Source organism: Sarcophilus harrisii, chromosome 1 (assembly GCF_902635505.1).
Source record: "Sarcophilus harrisii chromosome 1, mSarHar1.11, whole genome shotgun sequence".
Classification (NCBI taxonomy): Eukaryota; Metazoa; Chordata; class Mammalia; order Dasyuromorphia; family Dasyuridae; genus Sarcophilus; species Sarcophilus harrisii.
This window is the reverse complement of record NC_045426.1, coordinates 641257234-641282324: the sequence shown is the minus strand read 5'-3', so window position 1 is coordinate 641282324 and position 25091 is coordinate 641257234. Positions and strand designations below refer to the sequence as shown.

Sequence of the window (25091 nt, the reverse complement as noted above, 5' to 3'; positions counted from 1 at the left end):
GCTCATACAAATAAAGTAGCCATTTTATATGTATATTTATATATGTATGTATATAGATATACACATATGTTACATCTCTCATAGTTTATATATAGATATAGACAGAGTAGGAATGGGAGTGAGAATGAATAGACCTAAAAACCATTAATGGGAACTGAAACATTCAAATAAAGTGGAGACTGAATCAACAACTATCAAGAATTTTGGAAAAGAGAATTTGATTCAGTTGTGGGTATCGTTAGATGGCTTATATTCAACTTTGACATTTTATGAATTTTTCTCTAAAATCCTAGGACAAAAATTGATGGGTCAGCAGTTGAATTTTTGATTAAGCCGATTTACCTGTACCAGCTCAAATCAGTGACACATACACCAGATGAGCTTAACCACACACACACACACACACACACACACACACACACACACGGAACAGAAAGAGAATTCTTGCAGATAAATTAAGACCAAAGAAATAAAGAAAACAGTTATAACATATTGAGACATAAAAGATCAAGATGGAAAGATAACTACAACAATACTACAGTTGTAAGTAGGGAAGGCTCATGCTACATAAACCTCTAGAGTGGTTGAAAATCATAACAGATCTAAAGAAACATCTAAAATCTATAAGATGGGAAATGGAATGCTGAGGGATTTTTTTTTTTAAGAAGACTAACATGAGAAGAATTAAAAATACAAAAAAATGTCTCGGGGCAGGGGAATTTCAAGACCCAGTAGAATCACAGAACAAAAATGGCACAGGCAGAAATTAAAACATATCAAAATGAAAGAAGCACAAAATTTTGAAATGACAACAAGACAACCTTATATTTTGTAAAATAAAAGGAGCAGTGATAAGGGTACTGGGATTAGCAAAACATTCTAGATGTTATTGGCTTTCCAGCAAAATGAAAAGCAAAGTTTATTAGAAGGAAAAAATACAAGAACACCAGGAAGTATTGGAAAGTGTGTGCAAAGTAGGAAACTTTAAGATGCTAATAAACATTCTCATTTTACCTCAAGAAATGCAGTCAACTTTTTTCTATATTTAATTTTTTTTATCAATCTCATGTAAATAAAGATTTTAACATTTCATTTGTTAAAATTTTGAGTTAGAAATTCTTTCCCTTCTTTCCTCTTCCCTCCTTAAAACACCAATTTGTGTACACTTTGCACATATGCATATATACAAAATATTTCCCTATTAGCCATATTGCAAAAAAATACAGCCCCTCCAAAACTAAGAATAATAAAGTGCTAAAGTTGTTTTAATCTTTATTCAAATATCATGTTTTTTCTTTTTTTAAAATAGCTTTTAAATTTCAAAATATATGCATAGATAGTTTCCACCATTCACCTTTGCAAAATCATGTGTTCCAAATTTTTCTTCCATCCGCTTCTCTAGGTAGCAAGTAATCCAGTATGTTAAAGTGATGCAATTTTTCTATACATATTTCCATATTCATCATGCTGCACCAGAAAAATCATATCAAAAAGGAAAAAAAAAAAGAAAAAAAAAAGCAAACAACAAAAAAGTGAAAATACTATGTTGTGATTCACACTCAATCCCCAAATTCTTTTCTCTAGGTGCAGATGGCTCTCTCCCTTACAAGTCTATTGGAATTGGCCTAAATCACCTCATTGTTGCCAAGTCCATCACAGTTGGTCATCACATAATCTTGTTGTTGTGCACAGTGTTCTTTTGGTTCTATTCACTTCACTTAGCATCAGTTCATGTAAGTCTCTCCAGGCCTCTCTGAAATCATCCTGCTGATCGTTTTTTTTTTTTAAACAGAACAATAGTATTCCATAACATTCACATACCATAACTTATTCAGCCATTCTCCACCTGATGGGCATCCACTCAGTTTTCAATTCCTTGCTATTACAAAAAGGGCTGCCACAAACATTTTTTCACATCTTGGTCCTTTCCCTTTTTTAATGATGTCTTTGGGGTATAAGCCCAGTTAGTGACACTGCTATATCAAAGGGTATGCACAGTTTGATAGCCTTTTGGGCATAGTTCCAAATTGCTCTTCAAAATGGATTAGTTTACAACTCCACCAACAATATATTAGTGTTCCTGTTTTCTCCCCTCCCCTCCTGTAAAGGGCTGAAACGCTGAATAGGTGCACTGGAATCAGATAACTGAGCACTTAAGGCTAATTACTTGTTGGACAATACTCTATTAGCATATGCTTGGAAAATGGCCCTTCTCACTATTCTGTGCTGGCTCAAACTTTTGGGGTATACAGATAATTGTAGGAGGGATTAGGGGGTAGAGTAAGACAAGCCAGAGTCACTTTGCAGGAGTAAGAGGAGAAGGGAGGTTGGTAGGGGAGAACTTGTGACAGTTTCGTCCATCTCCTTTACTTGTCCCCTTAAAGACCAAGGACTTTTGCTGATCCTGACTTTGGCTGATCCTGAGGTCAACAGGGAGCTAATTCGGACGTCACACCCTCCAACATTTATCATTATCTTTTCTTGTCATCTTAGTCAGTATGAGAGGTGTGTAGTGGTACCTCAGATTTGTCTTAATTTTCATTTCTCTGATCAATAGTGATTTAGAGAATTTTTTCATATGACTAGAAATGTTTTTTTTTTTTCAATGACCAGTAATGGCTTTGATTTCTTCATCTGAAAATTGTCTGTTCGTATCCTTTGACCATTTATCAATTGGAAAATGGCTTGTATTCTTATAAATTTGAGTCAATTCTCTATATATTTTAGAAATGAGGACTTTAACAGAACCCTTGGATATAAATTTTTCCTTCCAGTTTTCTGCTTCCCTTCTAATCTAGTCTGCATTTGTTGTACAAACCCTTTTTAATTTAATATAATCAAAATCATCCATTTTGCATTTTTAAATGTTCTCTAGTTTTTGTTCGGCCATAAATTCCTTCTGTTTCTATAGCTATGAGAGGTAATCTATTCCTTGTTCTTCTCATTTGCTTATATTATTATCCTTTATGTCTAAATCATGAACCCATTTTGACCTTATCTTGGTATAGGGTGTAAGGTATTGTTCAATGCCATAGTTTCTGGCAAATATTTTATATTATCTACAGTTATTTTAAATGGAATTTCTCTTTGTATCTCTTCCTGCTGGAGTTTGTTGGATACTCTTTATCCAACTATCAGATGGATATCAGTTCTTTATCTCGAGGTAGATAGCACTTTTCATCATAGGTCTTTTAGAAATGTTTTGGGTCATTATACTGCTGAAAATAAATAATTTTTACTTCAATTGTTACAGTATTTTCCTGGTTCTGATCATTTCATTTTGCATATAAGTTCATGCAAATCTTTCCAAGTTTTTTCTGAAAACAAACTGCTCATCATTTTTTGGTACCACAATAGTATTCCATCACAATCACATACAACTTGCTCAATTATTCTCCAATTAATGGGCATATTCTCAGCTTACAATTCTTTGATGGCATAAAAGGAGCTTCTATGTATTTGTACTTCTAAGGACTTATAAGTCCTTTTCTGTTTACTTTTATCTCTTTGGGGTCTTGTTTTTGTTTATCCTTCATACTCAAAGAGGACCAAAATGACATCATAAAAGTTGGGATCAAGGTACAGTGTGTCAGACCATGACTGATCATACCATTATGAAGTTGGAAGACTATTACATATTGGGCGTGAATAGTCCATATGAACACTTGCAGTGGAGATGTCTCTAAATTTACACATCTCACATTCCCTTTTCAACTGCTGCAATTCTTTGCTCATAGAACATAGCTCTTTCTTTGATCCAGGTACACCATATTGGGTAGTCATGTGCTAGTGTCTCCTATGTCACTCAATAAATTCTAAAATTCTTCAAAGAAACCTTGAGAGTATCTTTATATTGTTTCTTCTGGTCTCTGTGTGAGTGGTTGTCTTTTGTGAGTTCTCTGTAAAATAAAAGTTTTAGACAAAGGTACATTTGACATTCAAAAAATGTGGCCAGCCCATCTAAGTTCTGTAGTACACTATAAATGCCTGGCAGTTCAGCTCAAGAAAGAACTTTGGTGTCAGTACCTTTGTTACACATCTAGTAGAGGTATTTCTGGGTCAAAGGGTATGCATAGTTTGATAGCCCTTTGAGTGTACTTCCAAACTGGTCACCAGAATGGGTAGAACAGTTCACAACTCCACTAACAATACATTAGTGTTTCTATTTTTGTACATCCTCTCCAATATTTGTCATTTTGCTCTTAGGGCTTCCTCTATATATATATGATCTCCCAAAGGTTAACTCCTCCTCTGAGAGAATGGGATTATGGGATTCTCCCAGAGTGCTCTCTGGCCCTAAGAGCTTCAAGGGAGATGTGAATTCGGATATCTCATACTGAACCCTGAAATCTCCCAAACGTGTGAACTCCAATGAGTACTTAAATACTTCTTGCTTATAAGAGCTCTCTAAAGGTGTGAACACAACCATCATTTCTAACAGTTGTACTTAGTATCTTGTTTCTTCTGGTCCATAATATCTCCTAAGATCAGATCAGTCATACTGAACCATGCTAAATTAGATAATTATTGTCTCTATCAACTCTAATGACTTAAACACTTTGTAAAGATTCCAACAGAGAATGAATGAAGGACAGGGCCAGGGTGACCAGGGAGATTTATCTGTGAAAAGCCAGATTTAAATAAGAGCTAATAAATTTAAGAAAAGGGAAAGCAATGATTTTAAGATGAAGTAAAGCTTGTAACTATAGAACAGTTATTTTAGAGGACACATATCCATGAATTTAGGATAAAACTCTGGGGTAGGGAGATGAGATAGACAGGAATAAGGAATTAAGCAGTAGAGGTGTGGAATAGGGACTGGATGATGATGGTCAGGACTTTTGAATCACTGTGATGTGAGAAGTATGAACAGGTATGGGAATGATCATCATTAAATGGAGAGCCTCTATCCACAAAGGACAGGACTGCAGGAGATGGGAGGCCTCAAGTAGAAAGCAGGATTGTTTTTCTTTGCACTGAAAGGTTTCCACATCCAATTTGGGAGACTGGGCTGGGAGAATAAGGTGAAAGATGCCTTGTGAGTGCTTGCTTTGGGGCAGACCTTGGCCTTGGCCGACATTCCTCGGGGAACATGCTGTGCCTGGCAAGCCTGTTCCTAGTGCACTGAGGTTCCAGCCAAGGATGCTAACGCTGAGCTGGCAGCAGGAAATGGGAGACAGTTCTGTGAAGATTGAAGTTAAACTGTGAAGACAGTTTTCACAGCCTGGTCCCCAAAACCCATGAATGGCTCCCAGCAGCCCCATTATCTGAGGTCTTCTCATCTAAAAAGACTGGCCATAAAGCAGGAGGAGAATTTCATCAGGGGGACACAGTGTGTCCAGGAGGAAATGGAAAGATTGGGGTACTAACATATCTACAGTCTGAGGTTTCCTCACCTAAGGAAGTTGGGAATCTGATAGTTTTTGGTAGTTTCTGTTTTTGAATGTATTCCTTTGTCTCCTGTGTTCAGTTTTGTTAGCATATAACTGTGCATAAAATATTTGGATTATTTTTTATATTTCTTCTGATTTTTCTGTGATTGAAATTTGTTCACTTGCTATTTCAGGATTTTGATGTTCCCTTCTTAATTAGATTGGCTAAGCTTTTATGAATTTTGTTTGTCTTTTCAAAGAACACCATTTCTATGAGGTATTTCTTTTCAATTTTTCCTTTAATTTTTCACATTGCCTCTTTTAAGCTTATTTTAATTTTTTTATTTGTTGATTTTATATGTTTATAAAAATTTATATGCTTATAAAAATTTATATGCTTTATAATTTTATAATTTTTATAAGCATTTATATGCTTATAAAATATGATTTTCTTACTAAAGACTTTTATATTAGATATATGATCTTGAGGTTGTCTCTATATATTTTCTTCAAAACAATTATATTTTTCATTTATGGTTAGCATATTTTCTTTTAATAATATTATTTGTTTCCTTTGTTCTGTATATTTGCATTCCCAATCAATTTTTTTCTTTATTTCTTTGAAGTTTACTATTTCAAATTCCATTTTCTGTTCTGCTTATTATTTTTGTGGTAGAGGTCTTAAATTCTGTTTTCATATGCCTCATTTTTATTTTGAACCATGCAAGACTAGCAAGTTTCTGTTCTTTATTCTCAAATTTTGCAGGATTCTTTGTCTAAGCAAATTATGGGTTAATTTCCTTTGTTTTGCAGTACTTACTTGTAGTAACTATTAACTTAGTTAACTAGATCTGAAAGAAATATTTCCTGTTGTTGATATTGTTTTTTCATTTCAATGATCTATTTTCATTCAAATATAATGGAATTAAATTCCATCCAATTCTGAATTCTGAAGGTTATTTCATTCCTTCCTCCATATTTTTCCTATTCCTCTTTTTCTGTTTTTTTTGGGGGGACTGGATCTCAAAGTGCCTCAGACTTCTTCCATTTTGAACAATTCATGGTTAACCAATCTAGATCTCTGTCCCAAATGACTTTTGGGTGGTCAGAATTGGCCCCAGCTAATTGCTATGCTCTTTATCTTAGGTATGGTAGAGTGCTACATGACCCCATCATATGAATAGTGTCTTGTCTTCCTTGCTCTAATTCTCAGTTCTTTGACTTCAATTCAATCTTTTGGAACTTTTTACTGCTGATGCCATAGGGATGTTGAAAGTAATTCTAGACTGTGCAAGTATGGGTCCAACTCCAGGTTTTTGCAGAAATTCAAAGTTTTCTGTCCTAATGCCCAATTTGCAGATGAAATGAGGATACTGGATGGGCCCTGACTCTACTGGTGCAACATTGATGTCTGCCCCAGCAACAGCATTTCACACCTTTGTATTGCTTGTGCTACCAGATCATGGTGCCAAGAGGTTTTTACTCTGGGTAAGCTGACTGCCTTTCACAGAGTAAAAACAACTGGAACAAGGGATTGGCTTGAGGGGTGTAGTCTTGGCTGTTTTGAAAGCCTGTGTCATGTCTTTGGATCTGCTAATACAGATTCCCTATTGGTAATGTTAGAAGTAGGAGAGCATACTGAATGCAATCAAGGGTCCATTTAAAGAGTAATTGGGGGGATAGAGTAATTTTTAAAATTTTCTTTTTAATTTCACAAGTCCTAGACCATGAAGATAGCTGAAATTACTTTTGGTACTTTAAACTGGGGATTCAGAAGAGGAGAGGCTGAAGCTAGCAGAAGCAGAAGCAAAGGACTAGCAACAAGAACTGTTGGAACCAAAGAAAGCTTATTGGGCTATTTTGGAAGAGACAATAAAAGACTGTATTTTAATCCCTGGCTGCATTTGAGGTGATTAACACTTTGAGCTGAAACTAAGGCTGCCTCCAGAAGCCCTGCAAGAAATCTGCTCCCAGAGAATGATTACATTTTAGAAAAAGAAGAACATTACATTTTGGTTCTTTAATTTCTGTTGTAGAGATATTTGAGAAGTTCTGGAAATAGAGAAAGTATCTAGTCCACCATTCTGTTGCTCATGTCTTCTCTCACATTCATTCTACAGTCTGGTTTCCAATTGCATCATTCAGCCAAAATCCCTCTGCCCACAATTACTAATGACCTCTCAATGACAAAATCTAATACACTTATCTGAATCCTTATCTTTCTTTACTTCCTTGAAACCTTTGATTCAAGAGGTCTTCATTTTCTCCTTCATATACTTTCTTCTCTCTAGGTTCATGATACTTCTCACTGTTGGTTCTCTTCCTCCCTATCTGATCATTCCTTCTCATTCTTCTTTGCAGAATCTTCATTTGAGCATATATTATCTAATTCTGAGTGTTCCTCAGCACTCTGTCCTGCATCTTGTTTTCTTCTCCTTCTGTAATACTGCAGTTGGTGAATTCAGCATTTCCCTTGGATTAAATAATCATCTCTATGCTGATGATTTTCAATATGCATAAGCAGCCCTACCTTCTCTGCTGACTTCCAGGCTCAAATTTCTGCCTAAAGTCTCAAATTGAATTTTCTATAGACAACATCAACTGAACATGTCTAACGCTGAACTCATTAACTTGCTCCAAAAAAATTTTATCTTTGCTAAACTTCCTCATTATTGTTGAGAGTGTCAATATCCTTCCAGTTACCCAGGCTTGCAATATGGGTGTCCTTAACTTTTCTTTTCTTTTTCTTTTTTTTAAATTATAACTTTTTATTGACAGTACATATGATTGGGTAATTTCTTTACAACATTATCTCTTGCACTCACTTCTGTTCCAATTTTTCTCTTCCTCTCTCCATCTCCTCCCCTACATGGCCGGCAGTCTTATACATGTTAAATATCTTATAGTATATCCTAGATACAATATATGTGTGCAGAACCGAACATTTCTCTTCTTGCACAGGAAGAATTGGATTCAGAAGGTAAAAATAACCTGGGAAGAAAAACAAAAATGCAAACAGTTTACATTCATTTCCCAGTGTTCCTTCTCTGGGTGTAGCTGATTCTGTCCATCATTTATCAATTGGAACTGAAATAGATCTTCTCTTTATGGAAGATATCCACTTCCATCAGAATACATCCTCATACAGTATTGTTGTTGAAGTGTATAATGATCTCCTGGTTCTGCTCATTTCACTCAGCATCAGTTCATGTAAGTCTTTGCAAGTCTCTCTGTATTAATCCTCCTGGTCATTTCTTACAGAACAATAATATTCCATAACATTCATATACCACAATTTACTCAACCATTCCCCAATTGATGGGCATACATTCAATTTCCAGTTTCTAGCCACTACAAAAAGAGCTGCCACATGCAGGTCCCTTGTCCTTCTTTAGTATCTCTTTGGGATATAAGCCCAGTAGTAACACTGCTGGAGCAAAGGGTATGCACATTTTGATTACTTTTGGGGCATAATTCCAAATTGCTCTCCAGAATGGTTGGATTAGTTCACAACTCCACCAACAATGCATCAATGTTCCAGTTTTCATGCATCCCTCCCAACATTCACCATTATTTTTTCCTGTCATCTTAGCCAATCTGACAGGTGTGTAGTGGTATCTCAGAGTTGTCTTAATTTTCATTTCTCTGATTAATAGTGATTTGGAACATTCTTTCATATGAGTGGAAATAGTTTCAATTTCATCACCTGAAAATTGTCTGTTCATATCCTTTGACCATTTATCAATTGGAGAATGGCTTGATTTCTTATAGATTAGAGTTAATTAGATATTTTGGAAATGAGGTTTTATCAGAACCTTTAACTATAAAACTGTTTTCCCAGTTTGTTGCTTCCCTTCTAATCTTATTTGCATTAGTTTTGTTTGAAATTGTTTATTTATTTGTTATATCAAATTTTGTTTAATTTGATATAATCAAAATTTTCTATTTTGTGATCAATAATGATCTCTAGTTCTTCTTTGGTCACAAATTTCTTCCTCCTCCACAAGTCTGAGAGGTAAACTATCCTATGTTCCTCTAATTTATTTATAATCTCATTCTTTATACCTAAATCATGGACCCATTTTGATTTAATCTTTGGTGTACAGTGTTAAGTGTGTGTCTATGCCTAATTTTTGTCATACTAATTTCCAATTTTCCCAGCAGTTTTTGTCAAATAATGAATTCTTATCCCAAAAGTCGGTCTCTTTGAGTTTGTCAAACACTAGATTGCTATAGTTATTGATTATTTTGTCCTGTGAACCTAACCTATTCCACTGATCAACTAATCTATTTCTTAGCCAATACCAAATGGTTTTGGTGACTGCTGCTTTATAATATAATTTTAGATCGGGTATAGCTAGACCACCTTCATTTGATTTTTTTTCCCATTAATCCCCTTGAAATTCTCGATCTTTTGTTCTTCCACATGAATTTTGTTGTTATTTTTTCTAGGTCATTAAAATAGTTTCTTGGGAGTCTGATTGTTTATAGCACTAAATAAATAGATTAGTATAGGGAGTATTGTCATCTTTATTATATTTGCTTGGCCTATCCAAGAGCACTTAATATTTCTCCAATTATTTAAATCTGACTTTATTTGTGTGGAAAGTGTTTTGTAATTTTGTTCATATAGTTCCTGACTTTCCCTTGGCAGATAGATTCCCAAATATTTTATGCTATTGATAGTTATTTTGAATGGAATTTCTCTTTGTATCTCTTGCTGTTGGATTTTGTTGGTGATGTATAAAAATGCTGAGGATTTATGTGGATTTATTTTGTATCCTGCAACTTTGCTAAAGTTGCGAATTATTTCTAATAGCTTTTTAATAGAATCTTTGGGGTTCTGTAAGTATACCATCATATCAGCTGCAAAGAATGATAATTTGATTTCCTTATTACCTACTCTAATTCCTTTAATCTCTTTCTTGACTCTTATTGCTGAGGCTAGCATTTCTAATACAATATTGAATAATAATGGTGATAGTAGGCAACCTTGTTTCACTCCTGATCTTACTGGGAAAGGTTCCAGTTTATCCCCATTACATATGATGCTTACTGACAGTTTTAAATATATGCTGCTGACTATTTTAAGGAAAAGGTTATTTATTCCTATATTCTCAAGTGTTTTTATTAGAAATGGATGTTGGATTTTATCAAATGCTTTTTCTACATCTATTGAGAGGATCATATGGTTTTTGTTAATTTGGTTATGGATATAGTCAATTATGCTAATACTTTCCCTAATATTTACACAGCCGCATTCCTGGTATAACTCCTACTTGGTCATACTGTAATCTTTTTGCTAATGTTTTATTTAAGACTTTAGCAACAATATTCATTTGGGAGATTGGTCTATAATTTTCTTTCTGTTTTCAACCTACCTGGTTTAGGTATCAGTACCATGTCTGTGTCATAAAAGGAATTTGGTAAGAGCCTTTCAATCCCTATTTTTTCAAATAGTTTATATAGCAATATTCTTTAAATTGTTTGGTAGAAATCACATGTAAATCCATCTGGTCTTGGGAATTTTTTCTTAGGGAGTTAATTAATAGCTTGTTCTATTTCTTTTTCTAAGATGGGACTATTTAACCAATTTACTTCTTCCTCTGTTAATCTGGGCAAGCTATATTTTTGAAGGTATTTTTCCATTTCATTTAAGTTAATGAATTTATTGAAATAAAGTTGGGCAAAGTAACTCCTAATTATTGCTCTAATTTCCTCTTCATTAGCAGAAAGTTCTCCCTTTTCATTTTTAAGATTAACAATTTGATTTTCTTCTTTCCTTTTTTTGATCAGATTTACTGAGGGTTTATCTATTTGTTGGTTTTTTCATAGAACCAACTCTTAGTTTTATTAATTAATTCAATAGCTTTTTTACTTTCAATTTTATTAATCTCTCCTTTTATTTTTAGAAGTTCAAGTTTAGTGTTTGACTGGGGGTTTTTAATTTGTTCCTTTTCTAGCATTTTTAGTTGCAAGCCCAATTCATTGACCTTCTCTTTCTCTACTTTATACAAGTAAGCCTCTAGAGATATGAAATTTCCCCTTATTACTGGTTTGGCTGCATCCCACACATTTTGATATGATGTCTCATTATTGTCACTTTCTCGAGTGAAGTTATTAATTATGTCTATGATTTGTTGTTTTACCCAATCATTCTTTAGTATAAGATTATTTAGTTTCCAATTATTTTTGGTCTATTTTCCCTTGGCTTTTTATTGAATGTAATTTGCATTGCATCTGAAAAAGATGCATTTACTATTTCTGCCTTACTGCATTTGAATTTGAGGTTATGGTCAATTATTGTATAGGTTCCATGAACTGCTGAGAAGAAAGTATACTCCTTTCTGTCTACATTTAGTTTTCTCCAAAGTTCTATCATATCTAAGATTTCTAGTATTCTATTTACCTCTTTGACTCCTTTCTTATTTATTTTGTGGTTTGATTTATCTAATGCTGAGAGTACAAAGTTGAGATCTCCCACTATTATAGTTTTGTTGTCTATTTCTTCTTGAAGCTCTCTTAATTTCTCTTTTAAGAATTTAGATGCTACACCACTTGGTGCATATATGTTTAATATTGATATTACTTCGTTATCTATGCTACCTGTTAGCAAGATATAGTGCACTTCCTTATCTCTTTTAATTAGATCAGTTTTTGCTTTTGCTTGATCTGAGATCAGGATGGCTACCCTTGCTTTTTTGACTTCACCTGAAGCATAGTAGAGTCTGCTCCAACCTTCTACCTTTACTCTGTATGCATTGCCCTGCTTCAAGTGTGTTTCCTGTAAATAATGTTGTAGGATTCTGGCTTTTAATCTAGTCTGCTAACCACTTCCTCTTTATGGGGGAGTTTACCCCATTCACATTTATGGTTTAAATGACCAATTCTGTATTATTTGCCATCTTGTTAACCCCTACTTATGCTTTTCTCCTTTCCTTCCCTCTTACCTCCCTCTCCAGTATTAAACTTATGAGCACCACTTGCTTAATAGTGCTTAAAAGTTATAGAAAATAGTGTTCAGGCTCTTTTTTTCATTATATTTTTCAGGGAATCCAATAATTCTCAAATTGTCTCTCTTAGATCTATTTTCCAGATCTATCGTTTTCCCAAGAAGGTATTTGACATTTTTTCCATTGTTTCATTTTTTTTTTTTTTTGGTTTTGCTTGACTGATTCTTGGTATCTCCTTGAGTCATTCAATTCCATTTTTTCATCTCTAATTTTCAATGAATTATTTTTTTCATTCACTTTATTTATATCTTTTTCTAATTGTCCAATTGAGTTTTTAAGTGAGTTGTTTTGTTCTATGGAACTTTTTTCCATTTTGCCAATTTTATTTTTTAGAGAATTATTTTCTTTTTCCACTTTACTAATTCTGTTTTTCAAGGATTTGATTTCTTTATCCACTCTATCTTTAAATGAGTTGAATGACTTATCCAGACTCTTTTGCCAAACTTCCCTTTCCTTTTCCCATTTTTCTTCTAGCTCTCTTGTGAGAGCCTTTTTAATTTCTTCTATGAGAGTCTTATGTGTTGAGGATCAGATCATATCCCCTTTTGGGGATTCATCTGGAGACAGTCTGTTTTTAGTTTTCTCAGGGTTTAAAGTCTGCTCTCTATCCATATAGAAGCTATCAATAGAGTCCATTTTAATTTTTTACTCACTTTTGTCAAAGAAGAATCAAAGAAAACAAACAAGCAAAAAAACCCAAAACAAATACAGTCTGCTTTTTTTTGGGGGGGGGGAGGGCTGGATTGTATTACCAAGTTTCCTCTACAGACTGTGGGGGTCAGGACAGCAATGGCTGTGCTGCGTCTGCGCTCTGAAACTCTGAGAACATGCTGAGACACTCCCGGTGGGTGTGGCCAGGTCCCAAGAGACCCTAGCTTTTCGGGGTTATAGTCTTTACCTCCTGTTTTTATAGCTCCTCTGCTGATCTACTGGATTGCTGCCAGGGCAAAGTATCCACACTGTGATAAAGATCTCCCCAAAGAAACGGCTGAGATCACACCCCACCCCCCTCAGTCAGCTCCATACTCTCACTGTCTGCTGTGCTCTCACTGCCCTGCCTTCAGTCTGTACCTGATCTAACCATCCCCATCCTCAAGCAAAAACAGACCTTTTCTGGTGAATTTCAAGGATATCTTCTGTTGGTAATTATTTGTGTTTTTTTTTTCAATCAAGCACTAATTCCAAGGCTTGTCATGAAATAAATTCTGAGACCAAAGACGGAGATTAAGTAGATGTGTGTGTCCTCTCCACCATCTTGGCTGGAAGTTCTCTCCTTAACTATTCACTTACTACTCATATCTAATTTGTTTCCAAGGCCTTTAGATTTCACCTTTGCCACATTTTCCAGATATGACCCTTTTTATCTTTAGATAATGCTATCACTCTGGTTCAGAACCTCATCTCATACCTGGACTAAAGTAGTGGACTGATGAATGGACTGCATCTGACCTTGATTAATTCTTCTGCATTCTGCCAGTGAAGAGATTTTCTAAAAGTTCATATCTACATATGTTCCCCCATCTAGTCAAGTGACTTCAGTCACTCTCATCTGCCAAATCAACAACAAAAACCTGTTTTGTGTTCAGTCATTCACTAGGTGAACCTCTTAGAATTTTCAGTCTTTTTACACTATATGCCTTGTTGCACATATTCTTCAATCATAATACAGTGATTTCTCTACTTTTCTTCAAAAAAGATACTTCACTTTTACTGACTATATCTCATATCTGGAATTCTCTCCCTATTCAACTCTTAATCCTAGGTTTTCTACCTTCCTTCAAGTCCCAGTTCAAATTCTACCTTCTACAGGAGTCTTTTCTTAGCTCTTTTAATTCTAGTGTTTTCACTATGCTATTTTAAATTTATCCTGTATATAATTTTTCTAGGTGTAATTTATTGAATACTGTTTCCCAAATAGATTGGAATCCTTCCATTGCAAGGAATGTCTTTTCCCTTCCTTATAGCTTCAGTGCTTAGAACCGAACCTGACAATTAGTAAGTGCTTAATAAATGCTTGCTTTCTGATTATTCTTAAACTTAAGCAGTTGATATTCACTTATTTCTCTAATCATTTTTTCTAATCAGTCACTTTTTGACTGTCATATGACTAGTCTAAAAGTCTACCTGTGATTTTCTTGTTTTTTTTTTCCTTTTATTTCCTTTGGCAAGCTCATGTTGTTTTGCTTTCTGAACAAATGTAGAAAGCTCTAAAACCAGCTGTATTCTTAAACTCCAGTGCCACATTTCCATTCTTGAACCCTTGATTTCCTACTAATTCCTTAAGCCAAAATCATTATTTCTTTCACATCCAGACTTCACTATTTCTCTCGGGTGACAGAGATCTCCCATTTTTAGTATGTTAAAATCATCTTAGACTCTGCCTTATTTTATTTTTCTTAGACAACTAGTATATTTTGTTTGTTCAGTTTTTATATCTGTTAAAAACATCCCCCTGCCACTCTTTTAGAATATCATCTTAATAGAATCTCTTAGATTATTACCACAGCTCCCTTTCCTTTTGACCCCACATTTGCCACAGAACTTCTACTTACCCTTCAAAGCTCAAATAAAACTTTAACTACTTCAGGAAGTTTTGACTATTCTTTTCTTATGTCCTTCACTCTCTGCTCTTTATAGCTCAAGGAACAATTAATTTTATTTTCATAACTGAATGTACTTGCATATCATAATTATTGAGGCATCCTTTCCATTTGTTAGAATAGGAACTCCTTGAGGACAGGACTTATATTTTTGGCAAACTTTATAACTTTCTCCAGCATCAACAATCACAAGCGGCGCAGTTAAAAAGATAAGGATGTTGGATGTTGAGAATGGTAAAGATAGAGGTGCCTGTTAAATAAAGGTCAGCACTGTGCTATAATTATAAAGGGTTCAATTAGTGGATGTGAGAAGAAAAGTACTGGTTGACTTAAAGAAATCAGGCTGGAAGATAGAGAAATTGAAGAGCCTGGAAGTGCATCTTCCAGAAAGGCAAATGACTATAACATAGTAATTGCAGATCAGCGCCAATCGCAAGAGTAGAGGGGGAAGAAGAATCTAGCCTTAGCTAAGGACTTTACTACTTATGCAACTTCTCAAAAAATAGCTTGTCAAATGAATACTGCCGACTATGTTGGGAAAAAATGCTGTAGTTATATGGAGCGAGATAAGTGTTACTTAGAAGATAGGCTACAGTTATGACTGAATCTTAGTTTTGTGATTTTTCCCTTTGGCAGGTACTGGCAATTCTGTGTTTGGATTCCAGGTTCCATGGCCCACACTAAGTACTTCTCAAGTTTTGTAAGTGATTGCATACTGGCTCAAGATGAGGAGAAAATGTGTAAAATCTTGAAATTCATGCCCCAGAACATGTTTGAAATTCTATTCAAGGTGGCTTTCAGAAACAATAAGACAAAGCTGCTGTATGAACTGTTGAAGATATGGCCTCACTCACAACTTAAATTCCAAAAGCTGCTTCAGACATGTCCATTCGATTCTGGGACTTCTAAGAGATATCCTCAGTATCAGTGGCCACTCACATATAATGAGTCGAACAAAGATACAATTGATGCCATCGTCTTGGGAGTGTTGGGTTATATAAGGAAAGTAATCATCTGTGGTGCACAGCAGATCCCATGCAGGTTTGTCCTTTGGGTACTCGGGAAGGTTTTATCTCATTCTGGGACATGTTTTCTGCTGGATTTATTTCAGCTGACATTTGCTAAGTGTTTACTATATGCAAGGATACTAGGGTGGGGCTTCAAAGGGAGAATGGATGCAGCACATATTTAGATTACTTAATACAGAGCAATCTCAAGATGGAAAGAAAATTAACAGATATAGGAGGATAAGAAAAGCATACATGCAAGAAATATTGAGTAGAACTTTGATCACCTAAATTCACTAAGGCAAAATTATCTGAATTGCGAGAACACTAACTAAACCACAAGAAAAAAATAGTAGGAAACTGTGATGTGTTTCTCTGAAATTTGGATACATTTAACGGAAAGACAAGCAACCAGGAAAATATAGACTTGAATAAGTTTTTGGAGAAATAAAGCTAAAACTTATTATATCATCTGAGTGGCAAGAGATGGAATCTTCTTTTTAGACTTCAAACAAAGCTAGCAGGAAGAAAATAAAAATGAAGAGGGATTGTATTTTCAGTATGGGAACCAGCTGTCAGTTCAGAATAGGTTCAGTTCAGAAAGGAAGAAACAATAGCTAACAGGTCAGCTTGACTGGGACTATATATAGTGATGTCAGTGAGATAAATCCACAAAAGGACTAGAAAGAGGTATGGAAGTTAGACTGTAGAAGTAATTGTCAAACTGAGGATTTTTTTAAAACTCAATCTAGAGGAAATGGGAAGTGCCTGATGATTGAATAGGGAAGTGACATCAGACTTACATTTTAGGCTTGTAGATTTGGAGACAGTATGGAAGCTGGATTGGAGTGGGCTGACTCTGGAAGCAGGAAAGCAATCACGGGAATATTCAAACAGTTCAATTAGCTTGAACTAGGTTATATAAGGCCATAAGGAGATAAGAAAAGAGATGTGTTCAAAGAATTTAAATGATAGGAAACTAGCTATGGAGTTTAAGGGGAAAGAGAAAAGGCAAAGATGATACTAAGATTGTGGTCCTAAAGGATCACAGCAAAAGCATTTAGAGATGGTTGCCAGCCTGTTGGTGATAAGGATTTTAGACTGACAAAGCAGATACTGATTTGGTCTCAGAGTCAGGAAGACCTGGGTTCAAAGCCCACCTCTGATACTTGACTGGGCAAGTCACTGAAGCTTTCAGTGTTCCAGGCATGCTCATTAGAATTTGCAGAAAAGGTGGTGACATGCATTGGTTGAGGGAGTTTCTCACATATATATGTATGTGTATACACGTATTGTGCTCAGACAGACCTAATTTCAAATTATGCCTCATATACTTATTAGCTATGTGATTCTGGGCAAGTCACTTAATCTCTGCTTGCCTCAATTTCTTCATCTATAAAATGGAGATAAGAATATTTCCCAGAACTATTGTGAGGACAAAATGAAATCATATCTTTGAAGTGCTATGGAAAATGAGCTTTATTATTTTCTTGAACTTCATATAGTAATTACATCCCCTATCTTGTCACTAGTCCTATCAGGAATTGTACTAGGTACTGGAGATAAAATTATCAAAGAGAAATAATCTCTGAATGGTTACAATTTTGCAAGAGAGACATGTATCTTTAGGTACATGAGAGAAATATTCATTTTCTATTGATCTTTACATTTATGTTATAGTCATTGGATAAGTTTTGTGACTTGACATGCTTGACTTTGATCACATTCATCTAGGTCTTCGCATGTTTATTACTATTAATGGTTTTTATAACAGAATAATAATATTACATTACATTTATATGCCACAATTTGTTTAGTTTTTCTCCAAATGATGGACATATATATACACTTGGTTTCCAAGTTTTGGATATCACAAAAAATGCCATTATAATATTTTCGATTATATGACAGCTAACTCCTTGGGGGGGTCATTATATTATATATGCACATATATGTATATACATGTACATATATTTGCATGTATGTATGTATGCATGCATGCATGTATGTATAATAGGAACTCCAGATCAAAAGAGTCAAGTATTTTAGCCAATTTTTAAAAACTGGCTCTCTAGGGGAGAAACAGCTACTCCTCCTTCACCCCCTGCACATATGACGTGTTCTTAAGTTCAGTCTTTATTATCATTTTCTAAAGACTAGATAAACAAGACAAACATTAATAAAACTCTGATTTGAAGCAGTTACCAATTTGAGGTATCAATGCTCATACTGAAAAATTTTTAATATTAATTTTATTTGGAAATATACCCCACCTTGACTCCCCAGAAGCCATTTCTTATAACAAAGAATAAAAAAAAAAAAAAAAAGAAGAGGAAAGAAAAAAAGAAAGCAGTTCAGTAAAATAATAAAGCTAACTTTTACATAGCACTTTAAATATGATTTCATTTTGTCCTACAATAGTTTTGGGAAATATTCTTATCTCCATTTTACAGATAAAGAAACTGAGGCAGGTAGAGGTTAAGTGACTTGCCCAGAATCACATAGCTAATAAGTATATGAGGCATGATTTGAGATTAAGTCTTCTTGAGTACAAATTTAGCGCTATATCTATTCTACCACTTAGCTTCTTAGAATTAAATATCCCATCAGTTGGGTATGATATATAGAATAATTATACTCATGATCTCCCACTTCTGCAAAGAAGGCAGGGAAGTGCATTTTCTTTTTCCTTCTTTAGCACTGAGTTAGATAACTGTAATTACATAGTTCTCTCCCTCCCTTTATCCCACCCCAGCCCCCATCTCCTTTTTAATTATATTTTATATATTTACAATATAGTAATCATTGCATATTTTATTTTCCTGGTTCTTTTTACTTTACTCTATACCTCTTAATACAGAGCTTTTTATGCTTCATAGTTTTGAATGAATGGGCAAATTAAGCATTTATTAAATACTTATCATATGCAAAGCACTCTTCAGAGAACAGGGGGTGTCCAAAGAAAAGCATTCTTTGGTCTCAAGGTACTCATGTTTTAAAAAAGGAGTTGATTTGGAAGGTTTCTTTTTCTTTTTCTTTTTTTCTTTTTAGTTATTTTTAAAATTAAATTAATAGAATTTTATTTCTCCAAATGCATGCAAAAATAGTTTTCAGCATTCACCTACCTGTGTTTGCAAAACTTTATGTTCCTCATTTTTTCCCTCTCTCCCACATCAAATTAAAATTTTAACAGGTGGTTCTCAAGAGCTTGTTGACCTGGCTCCAGCATACTCAAGGTTTCAGATTTACTTGATAAAGGAAGAAATGACATGATGGGAGATGATGATTAGTAACTGAACTTTCAGAATTCATGGTTATGAAAGTGGAACACACATGATGGCAAAATTATGGTTGTTGATCGCTGAGGCAGAATGACAGAGTGAATAATATAGGGGCTGAATAGACTGAGAATCTCACTATGTCCTCTACTATGAAGTCAATTACCAGAGTGAGAAGGAAAATATCTAATGATCAGAAGAAACTTTCAGGATCTAGCCTGGATGATCAGTTTGAATAGTGGATGTCAAAGAAGGAATAGTTTCTGAGAGATAAGAGGGGAGAAGAATGTCGGTGGAAATCGAGGAGTCTCATGACTTCTCCCACCAAGACCGGTTAGTTAAGGAATTGTAAGAGAAAGAGGAAGCAATAGAAAATACAATGGCCACGAATGCAGTGAAATCTGGAGGGAACCACATCTCAATGAGTGCCAGAAAATTGAAGGAGCTAAAGGACATATTTTAAAAGAAAAGACAGGATGGAAAAGATGTTCTAGAACAAAGATTCTTAAACTGTGGGTTGCATCCCCATATGGGGTTTTGTAACTGAATATGGGGGTTATGGAATTATGATTTATCAGTTAATATTTGATTTGTTTCAAGGTCAGACCCTCTCATTAATTTTCTGGCTTCATGTCTGTCCAAGCAGTGTGATTCTGCACTGAGAAACTTTCTGAAGTCTATATAAGTCATAGAATGTTATCTGCCAGGAAGAAAAGAATGGGTATTATTATGATCCTGGTGATACCCCAAGGCAGTAAAGTCTGGGTTCTTGAACATCTGAAAGCCAAAAATGAAATTAAGCAAGACTGGTGTGTGTGTGTGTGTGTGTGTGTGTGTGTGTGTGTATGTGTGTGTGTGTGGTGAGATTGAGAAGTTTAAAAGGAAGGTATGAGTGATTTGGTCTGGGGTCTCATGTTTCAGTAGTTTTCATGGGAGTAATGGCTGGATCCAGAATATATTCCTGATATATATGTGTGTGTATATATATATATATATAACTTTTGGATGAATTGCCCTTCCCCACGCTCACCCCCCAATCCATATTTGTTGCTGACTTTTCTGCCACCAAAAATCTTAGGAAGTTGGCTAGAACACTGTAAGGTTATATGACTTCCCATTCAGTACATTAGATAAAAGACTTCAATCCAGGTCTTCCTGACTTTGAATGCTGCTGTTTCAAATAGAGTCTTGCTGAGCTGTGATTATTTTTTGATTGATGTTAGATTCTGGAGTATCTATCTCTATTGTGGAAGTGGAGAAGTCTGTGATTGGGAAAAATTTATTCAGTCCAAAAAAGATCATGGAGCAAATGACTTATGGGATTATATAGAAAGGACTTTTTTTTCCCTCAGTCATTTAACCTGCTCTGACATTCCTATCTACAACCCAGCTAGTTTTCTGTTTGATGACGTCTTAATAAATAGAATTCAAAGGAAGAATGTATTTTGGAACTAGTAGGCCCTTCTATCATGAGGATAAGCAGAAGGTAACAATTTCTGGGCTGGGTGTTAATATTTTTCTTCTTTTGTCCTTGATGTAGGAGGTTACAACAGCTGGATATGACAGGATTACTTGGTAAAGATTACCTTTGGAATTTAAAACTCATGAGGCTGTGGGCTACCTCAATTGCTAGAGCGAAAATCTACAGTAAATCCTTAGAGAAGAAGACACATTACTCAGAAAGCCAGGCAAGAAACCAGGTGGCAGAAGGATCCCCACTTATGACTTTCCCAGTAGAAGCTCGTGTGGAACTTTTAGTGGATTTCCAGATGAGCTCTATCTCTCAGGAGTTTCTAAAGGAAGCTCTCCTGGACAACACCTACAGCCCTCTCCACCTGACTTGCCAAGATTTCTACACTTTCCACAGCTTGGTTCATGGTGATCTAGAAATCCTGGCTCTTTTGGACCCTTTAGTACTCCGCAGAGTGGACCTAAGTCATAGTATTTTAATCTTGATGGATATCAGGAACCTTATGTCACAGATTACAACCTTCCAAAACTTGCAAAGCTTGAAATTACCTCATTTTAATGAAGATATGCAAAGCGGGAAGCACCCTATGCTGAAGACTGTCATTGACATTCTTGCTGCAGAATTGAGCAAATTAAATCACCTCAGGGAGATTAGTCTACATAGTATTTGTCTTTCTCACCAGGTGGAGTATCTGCTTAGGTAAGTGAGGCTGGGAGACTACCACACAGTTCCAGTGAGAGTACATGCTTATTATTCTCTTTCCAAATCCCTACCAATGGTCATCATTTATCTTTATCATCTTTGCCAATCTGCTGAATGTGAAGTATCACTAACAGTTGATCTGTTTTTACTCCTCTTCTTTTTCTTTCCCTTATTCAGATTTCTAAGATCTATCCTTTTTATCCTTTTGTGACAAACCAATCTCCATATTTGGAGTTGGATTTGATTATAACTAGTCTGTAATAGAGCTTCTGTTTCCTCATGTAGTTTATTTCTCTCCTCTCCTCCCTCCCCCTTCTCGCCCAACTCTGTGTTTTCATATGTGTTCAAATCTTTGACTTAATTCAAATGAAATTAAGGTTCAAGTGATGTCAGATTCCTCAGCTATCCTCCATATTGTTGAGACTTTTTCTTTTGTACCCAGAATATTTGCCCTCAATGGTATATCAGATCAGCCTTGCCTAATACTTCAAGAGTCCCTAGAGTATCTTGTTTTGACTTTATCCATGCCTATTTGTTCATTTAGCTTCATAATTTTCTAGCACTTAGATCCATCAGTGTGGGTTTCATTTACCTATGGAATCTCTCTGCTCCCCATTGATAGGTTTCTGAGCTCATGGATCAGTTAGATTTTTCTGGAAGACCCTTCCTTTAGTCTCTGAAGTCACTGCCTTGACATTTTGATAAGTCTTATCTGAACTGCCATTATAGTTTTAGTTGAGAATGTTTCATAGATACTGGGATAGTATTGAGATTTTAACTTTTCTAAAAGTCAGGTCAACAACCTACATTAGAATCTTTTACTTATTTCTAGATGAGAAGTAAATCTTAGATTGATTTCTGATTCTAGTATTTCTAGAGTGACAGGTCCCATATGGCTCCCCAGGCTAGTTTCTCTCAAATCTCTTCAAGCTTTCAGCCTGAATACTTTTTATTTCTTCTTAACAACATTTTCAAAGTCCTTTCTTATAATCATTTTCCTACATCTAAACTTTCTTTTGGTACCATAAAAGATTCATCATAGTCATCATTGAATGGTTTTTTTAAACCATATTTTTAAAAATCTACAGTATTATCTAGTTTCCTCATTTGTGTGTTTTCTTTCTATTCTATACCTTTATCTGGATCAAAACCTAAATCTCTCAACTATAGGGCAAATGTGTCCAATACAAGTGAAAGTCTGGAAGCTGAAGGTATTTCACAAGCATGGGATGAAAATAGAGATAGAAGTGGATCTTTGAGTTTCAGCATACTAACAACATGTCTTTATTTTTTATTTTATTTTCAGAGGTCTACAATGCTCCCTGGAGAGCCTTCAACTTTCTTACTGCTCTCTAACAAATGAAGACTTAATCTACCTTTCCCAAAGTCACCATAGCCCCCAGCTCATAAAGTTGGATCTTGAAGGCAATAACATAACAGAGCAACAAGATTCATTCTTGGAACTTCTAAAGTCAGTCTCAAACTCACTGAGGTGGCTGAATGTGACAATGTGTGGGATCAGCGTCACTGACTTTTGTGAAATTTTGCCCCATCTATATTTCTGTTCCAGGCTCTCTCATCTTGGTCTATCTCGCAATCCCCTAACTAGCTTCAATATGTTCTATTTTGTTGGATCATGCCAGCATAAACTGCCCAATCTGAAGTTAATATCGTTTTCAATTTTCTTGGATTGTTGTAAGAACCTGCCCCAGCATGGTCCTCTTCCTCAGTTACTGGAGGATTATCTTGACAATGACAAATTTTTGTCGGTCATGAGAGAAATGGAGGACACACAAAAAACAAGAGGAGAATCTGCCATTGAGTTTACCACAAGTCTTAGCTTTGATAGGGGTGACTATTTTGATCTACGGTAATACATTGACTACCATAAATGAGAAGAATCTCATAGTTCCATGATGATAATGATGGTAGTTCAATTTCTCTTTTTAAGAGAAACTTTTTAATAAATTTTAACTAGGAAAGATAATCCACTTTGCAAAATAAGAAAATGATCACATCTGAAACCCGTAGCATGTTACAAAAAACAGGGATTTGCTGACAATTAAGAAAAAATTTTAATTACTATTTTTCATCTCAAGTTGGAGATAATGTACCTCTAGTCATCATTTTCATGATATCGTTTTTAAAAACCCTTTCATATCTTTCCATGTTTTTATGTATCATTTAAAATAAAGCAATTGTTTAATTATGTAAGTATATCATGATTTATTGTCATTCTTTGTTAGACATTTCAAATTTTGGGCTAATACAAATAACGTAGCTACAGATATTTTTGTAGTAATAGTGTATGTAGGTGTGTATACACACACACACACGCACACACGCACATACACACTCATTCTGACCTTAAATCAATTAATCAGTACTACAAGAAAGTAAATTCTAGATTGAACATCAAGGAAAAATATTCTATTAAATAATGCTTTCCCAAAGTCTGTCAGAATACAAAGGAAATTATATTCCCTTACTGGAGGCCTCAAAAAAAAAAAAAAAAAAAAAAAAAAAAAAGGTTGAATCAACACCTATCAAGAATATGGGTAAGGAGATTTAGCTGTGTGTAGGATTAGATGCTCATGTCCCTTTAATTTTTGAAATTCTATGAATTTTTCTCTAAAATCCTAAGAAGAAAAACTGTTTTTTTTTTTGGACTAAGCTCAGATTTACTTGTACCAACTTAAAATAGTGCCATACCACAAATAAGATCAACCCAAAAAAGGGGGCAAGTAGAAAGTTCTTGTAAAAAAAAAACCCAAAAAACTAATAGACCAAAAAATAAAGAAAAAGGGCCCACTGAAATGAAAAAGCAAAATAAAAGCTCAAGATGGAAAGAAGATTATAATAAAGAATGTAATATGACTATTATAAAAGGGAAGGCACAGGTCACATGAATCTCTACTATAGTTGAGAATCATAATAGATCCCAAGAAACATCTAGAATATATAAAATTGGAAACAGAATGATGAGGAAAAAAATAATTTTAGAAGAGTAACATGAGAATTTAAGATATAAAAAGATGGGGTCTTGGGTTGAAAGGGAGAAGAAGCATAAAATTCAGCAATGGCAACTACAAGACTGGTTTTTTTTTTTTCCAACCAAAAAGAAGAAAATTAGATTACTGGAATTAACAAAACATTCTAGGTACTATTGGCCTTCCAACAAAATCTAAAGAAAAGTTTAGGATTTTTAGAAGTAAAAATACAAGGACATGGCTGGGAAATATTGGAAAGAAAGTTCAATGTACCAATCCAGAGGATAACAGACATTCTCATTTTAATGTAGCTAACAATTTTTTTTACATTTACTAATTTTTAAAAATCAATTACACTTAAACCAAAAAATTTAAACATTTGTTTGTTAAAATTTTCCATTCCAAATTCTCTCCCTTCCTTGTTCTACTCCTCTCCATTACTTTGAGAAGACAATTTGATATAGATTATAAGGTGTAATTATCTGAAATATTTCCATATTTGCCAAGTTTCAAAAGAAAAAGATGCCTCCCCTGAATAATAAAGAAAAATTTAAAAGTACGTGTCAGTCTGTATTCAGATGACATCAGTTCTTTCTCTAGAGTGGTTAGCATTTTTTCACTGAGTCCTTTGGAATTGTTTTGAATCATTACATTGCTG

At 34.8% G+C, this 25091-nt stretch overlaps 1 protein-coding gene across 1 annotated transcript; it reads left to right on the top strand.

The window, feature by feature from the left end:
* The first annotated feature begins 15626 nt into the window (after positions 1-15626).
* Positions 15627-23648, top strand: LOC116420721 (leucine-rich repeat-containing protein 14-like). Its single transcript, XM_031947338.1, has 3 exons — positions 15627-16026; positions 20811-21440; positions 22750-23648. Exons 1-3 carry the CDS (start codon positions 15656-15658, stop codon positions 23315-23317), a joined length of 1569 nt encoding a protein of 522 aa, XP_031803198.1. The 5' UTR covers positions 15627-15655; the 3' UTR covers positions 23318-23648.
* Positions 23649-25091: the final 1443 nt, after the last annotated feature.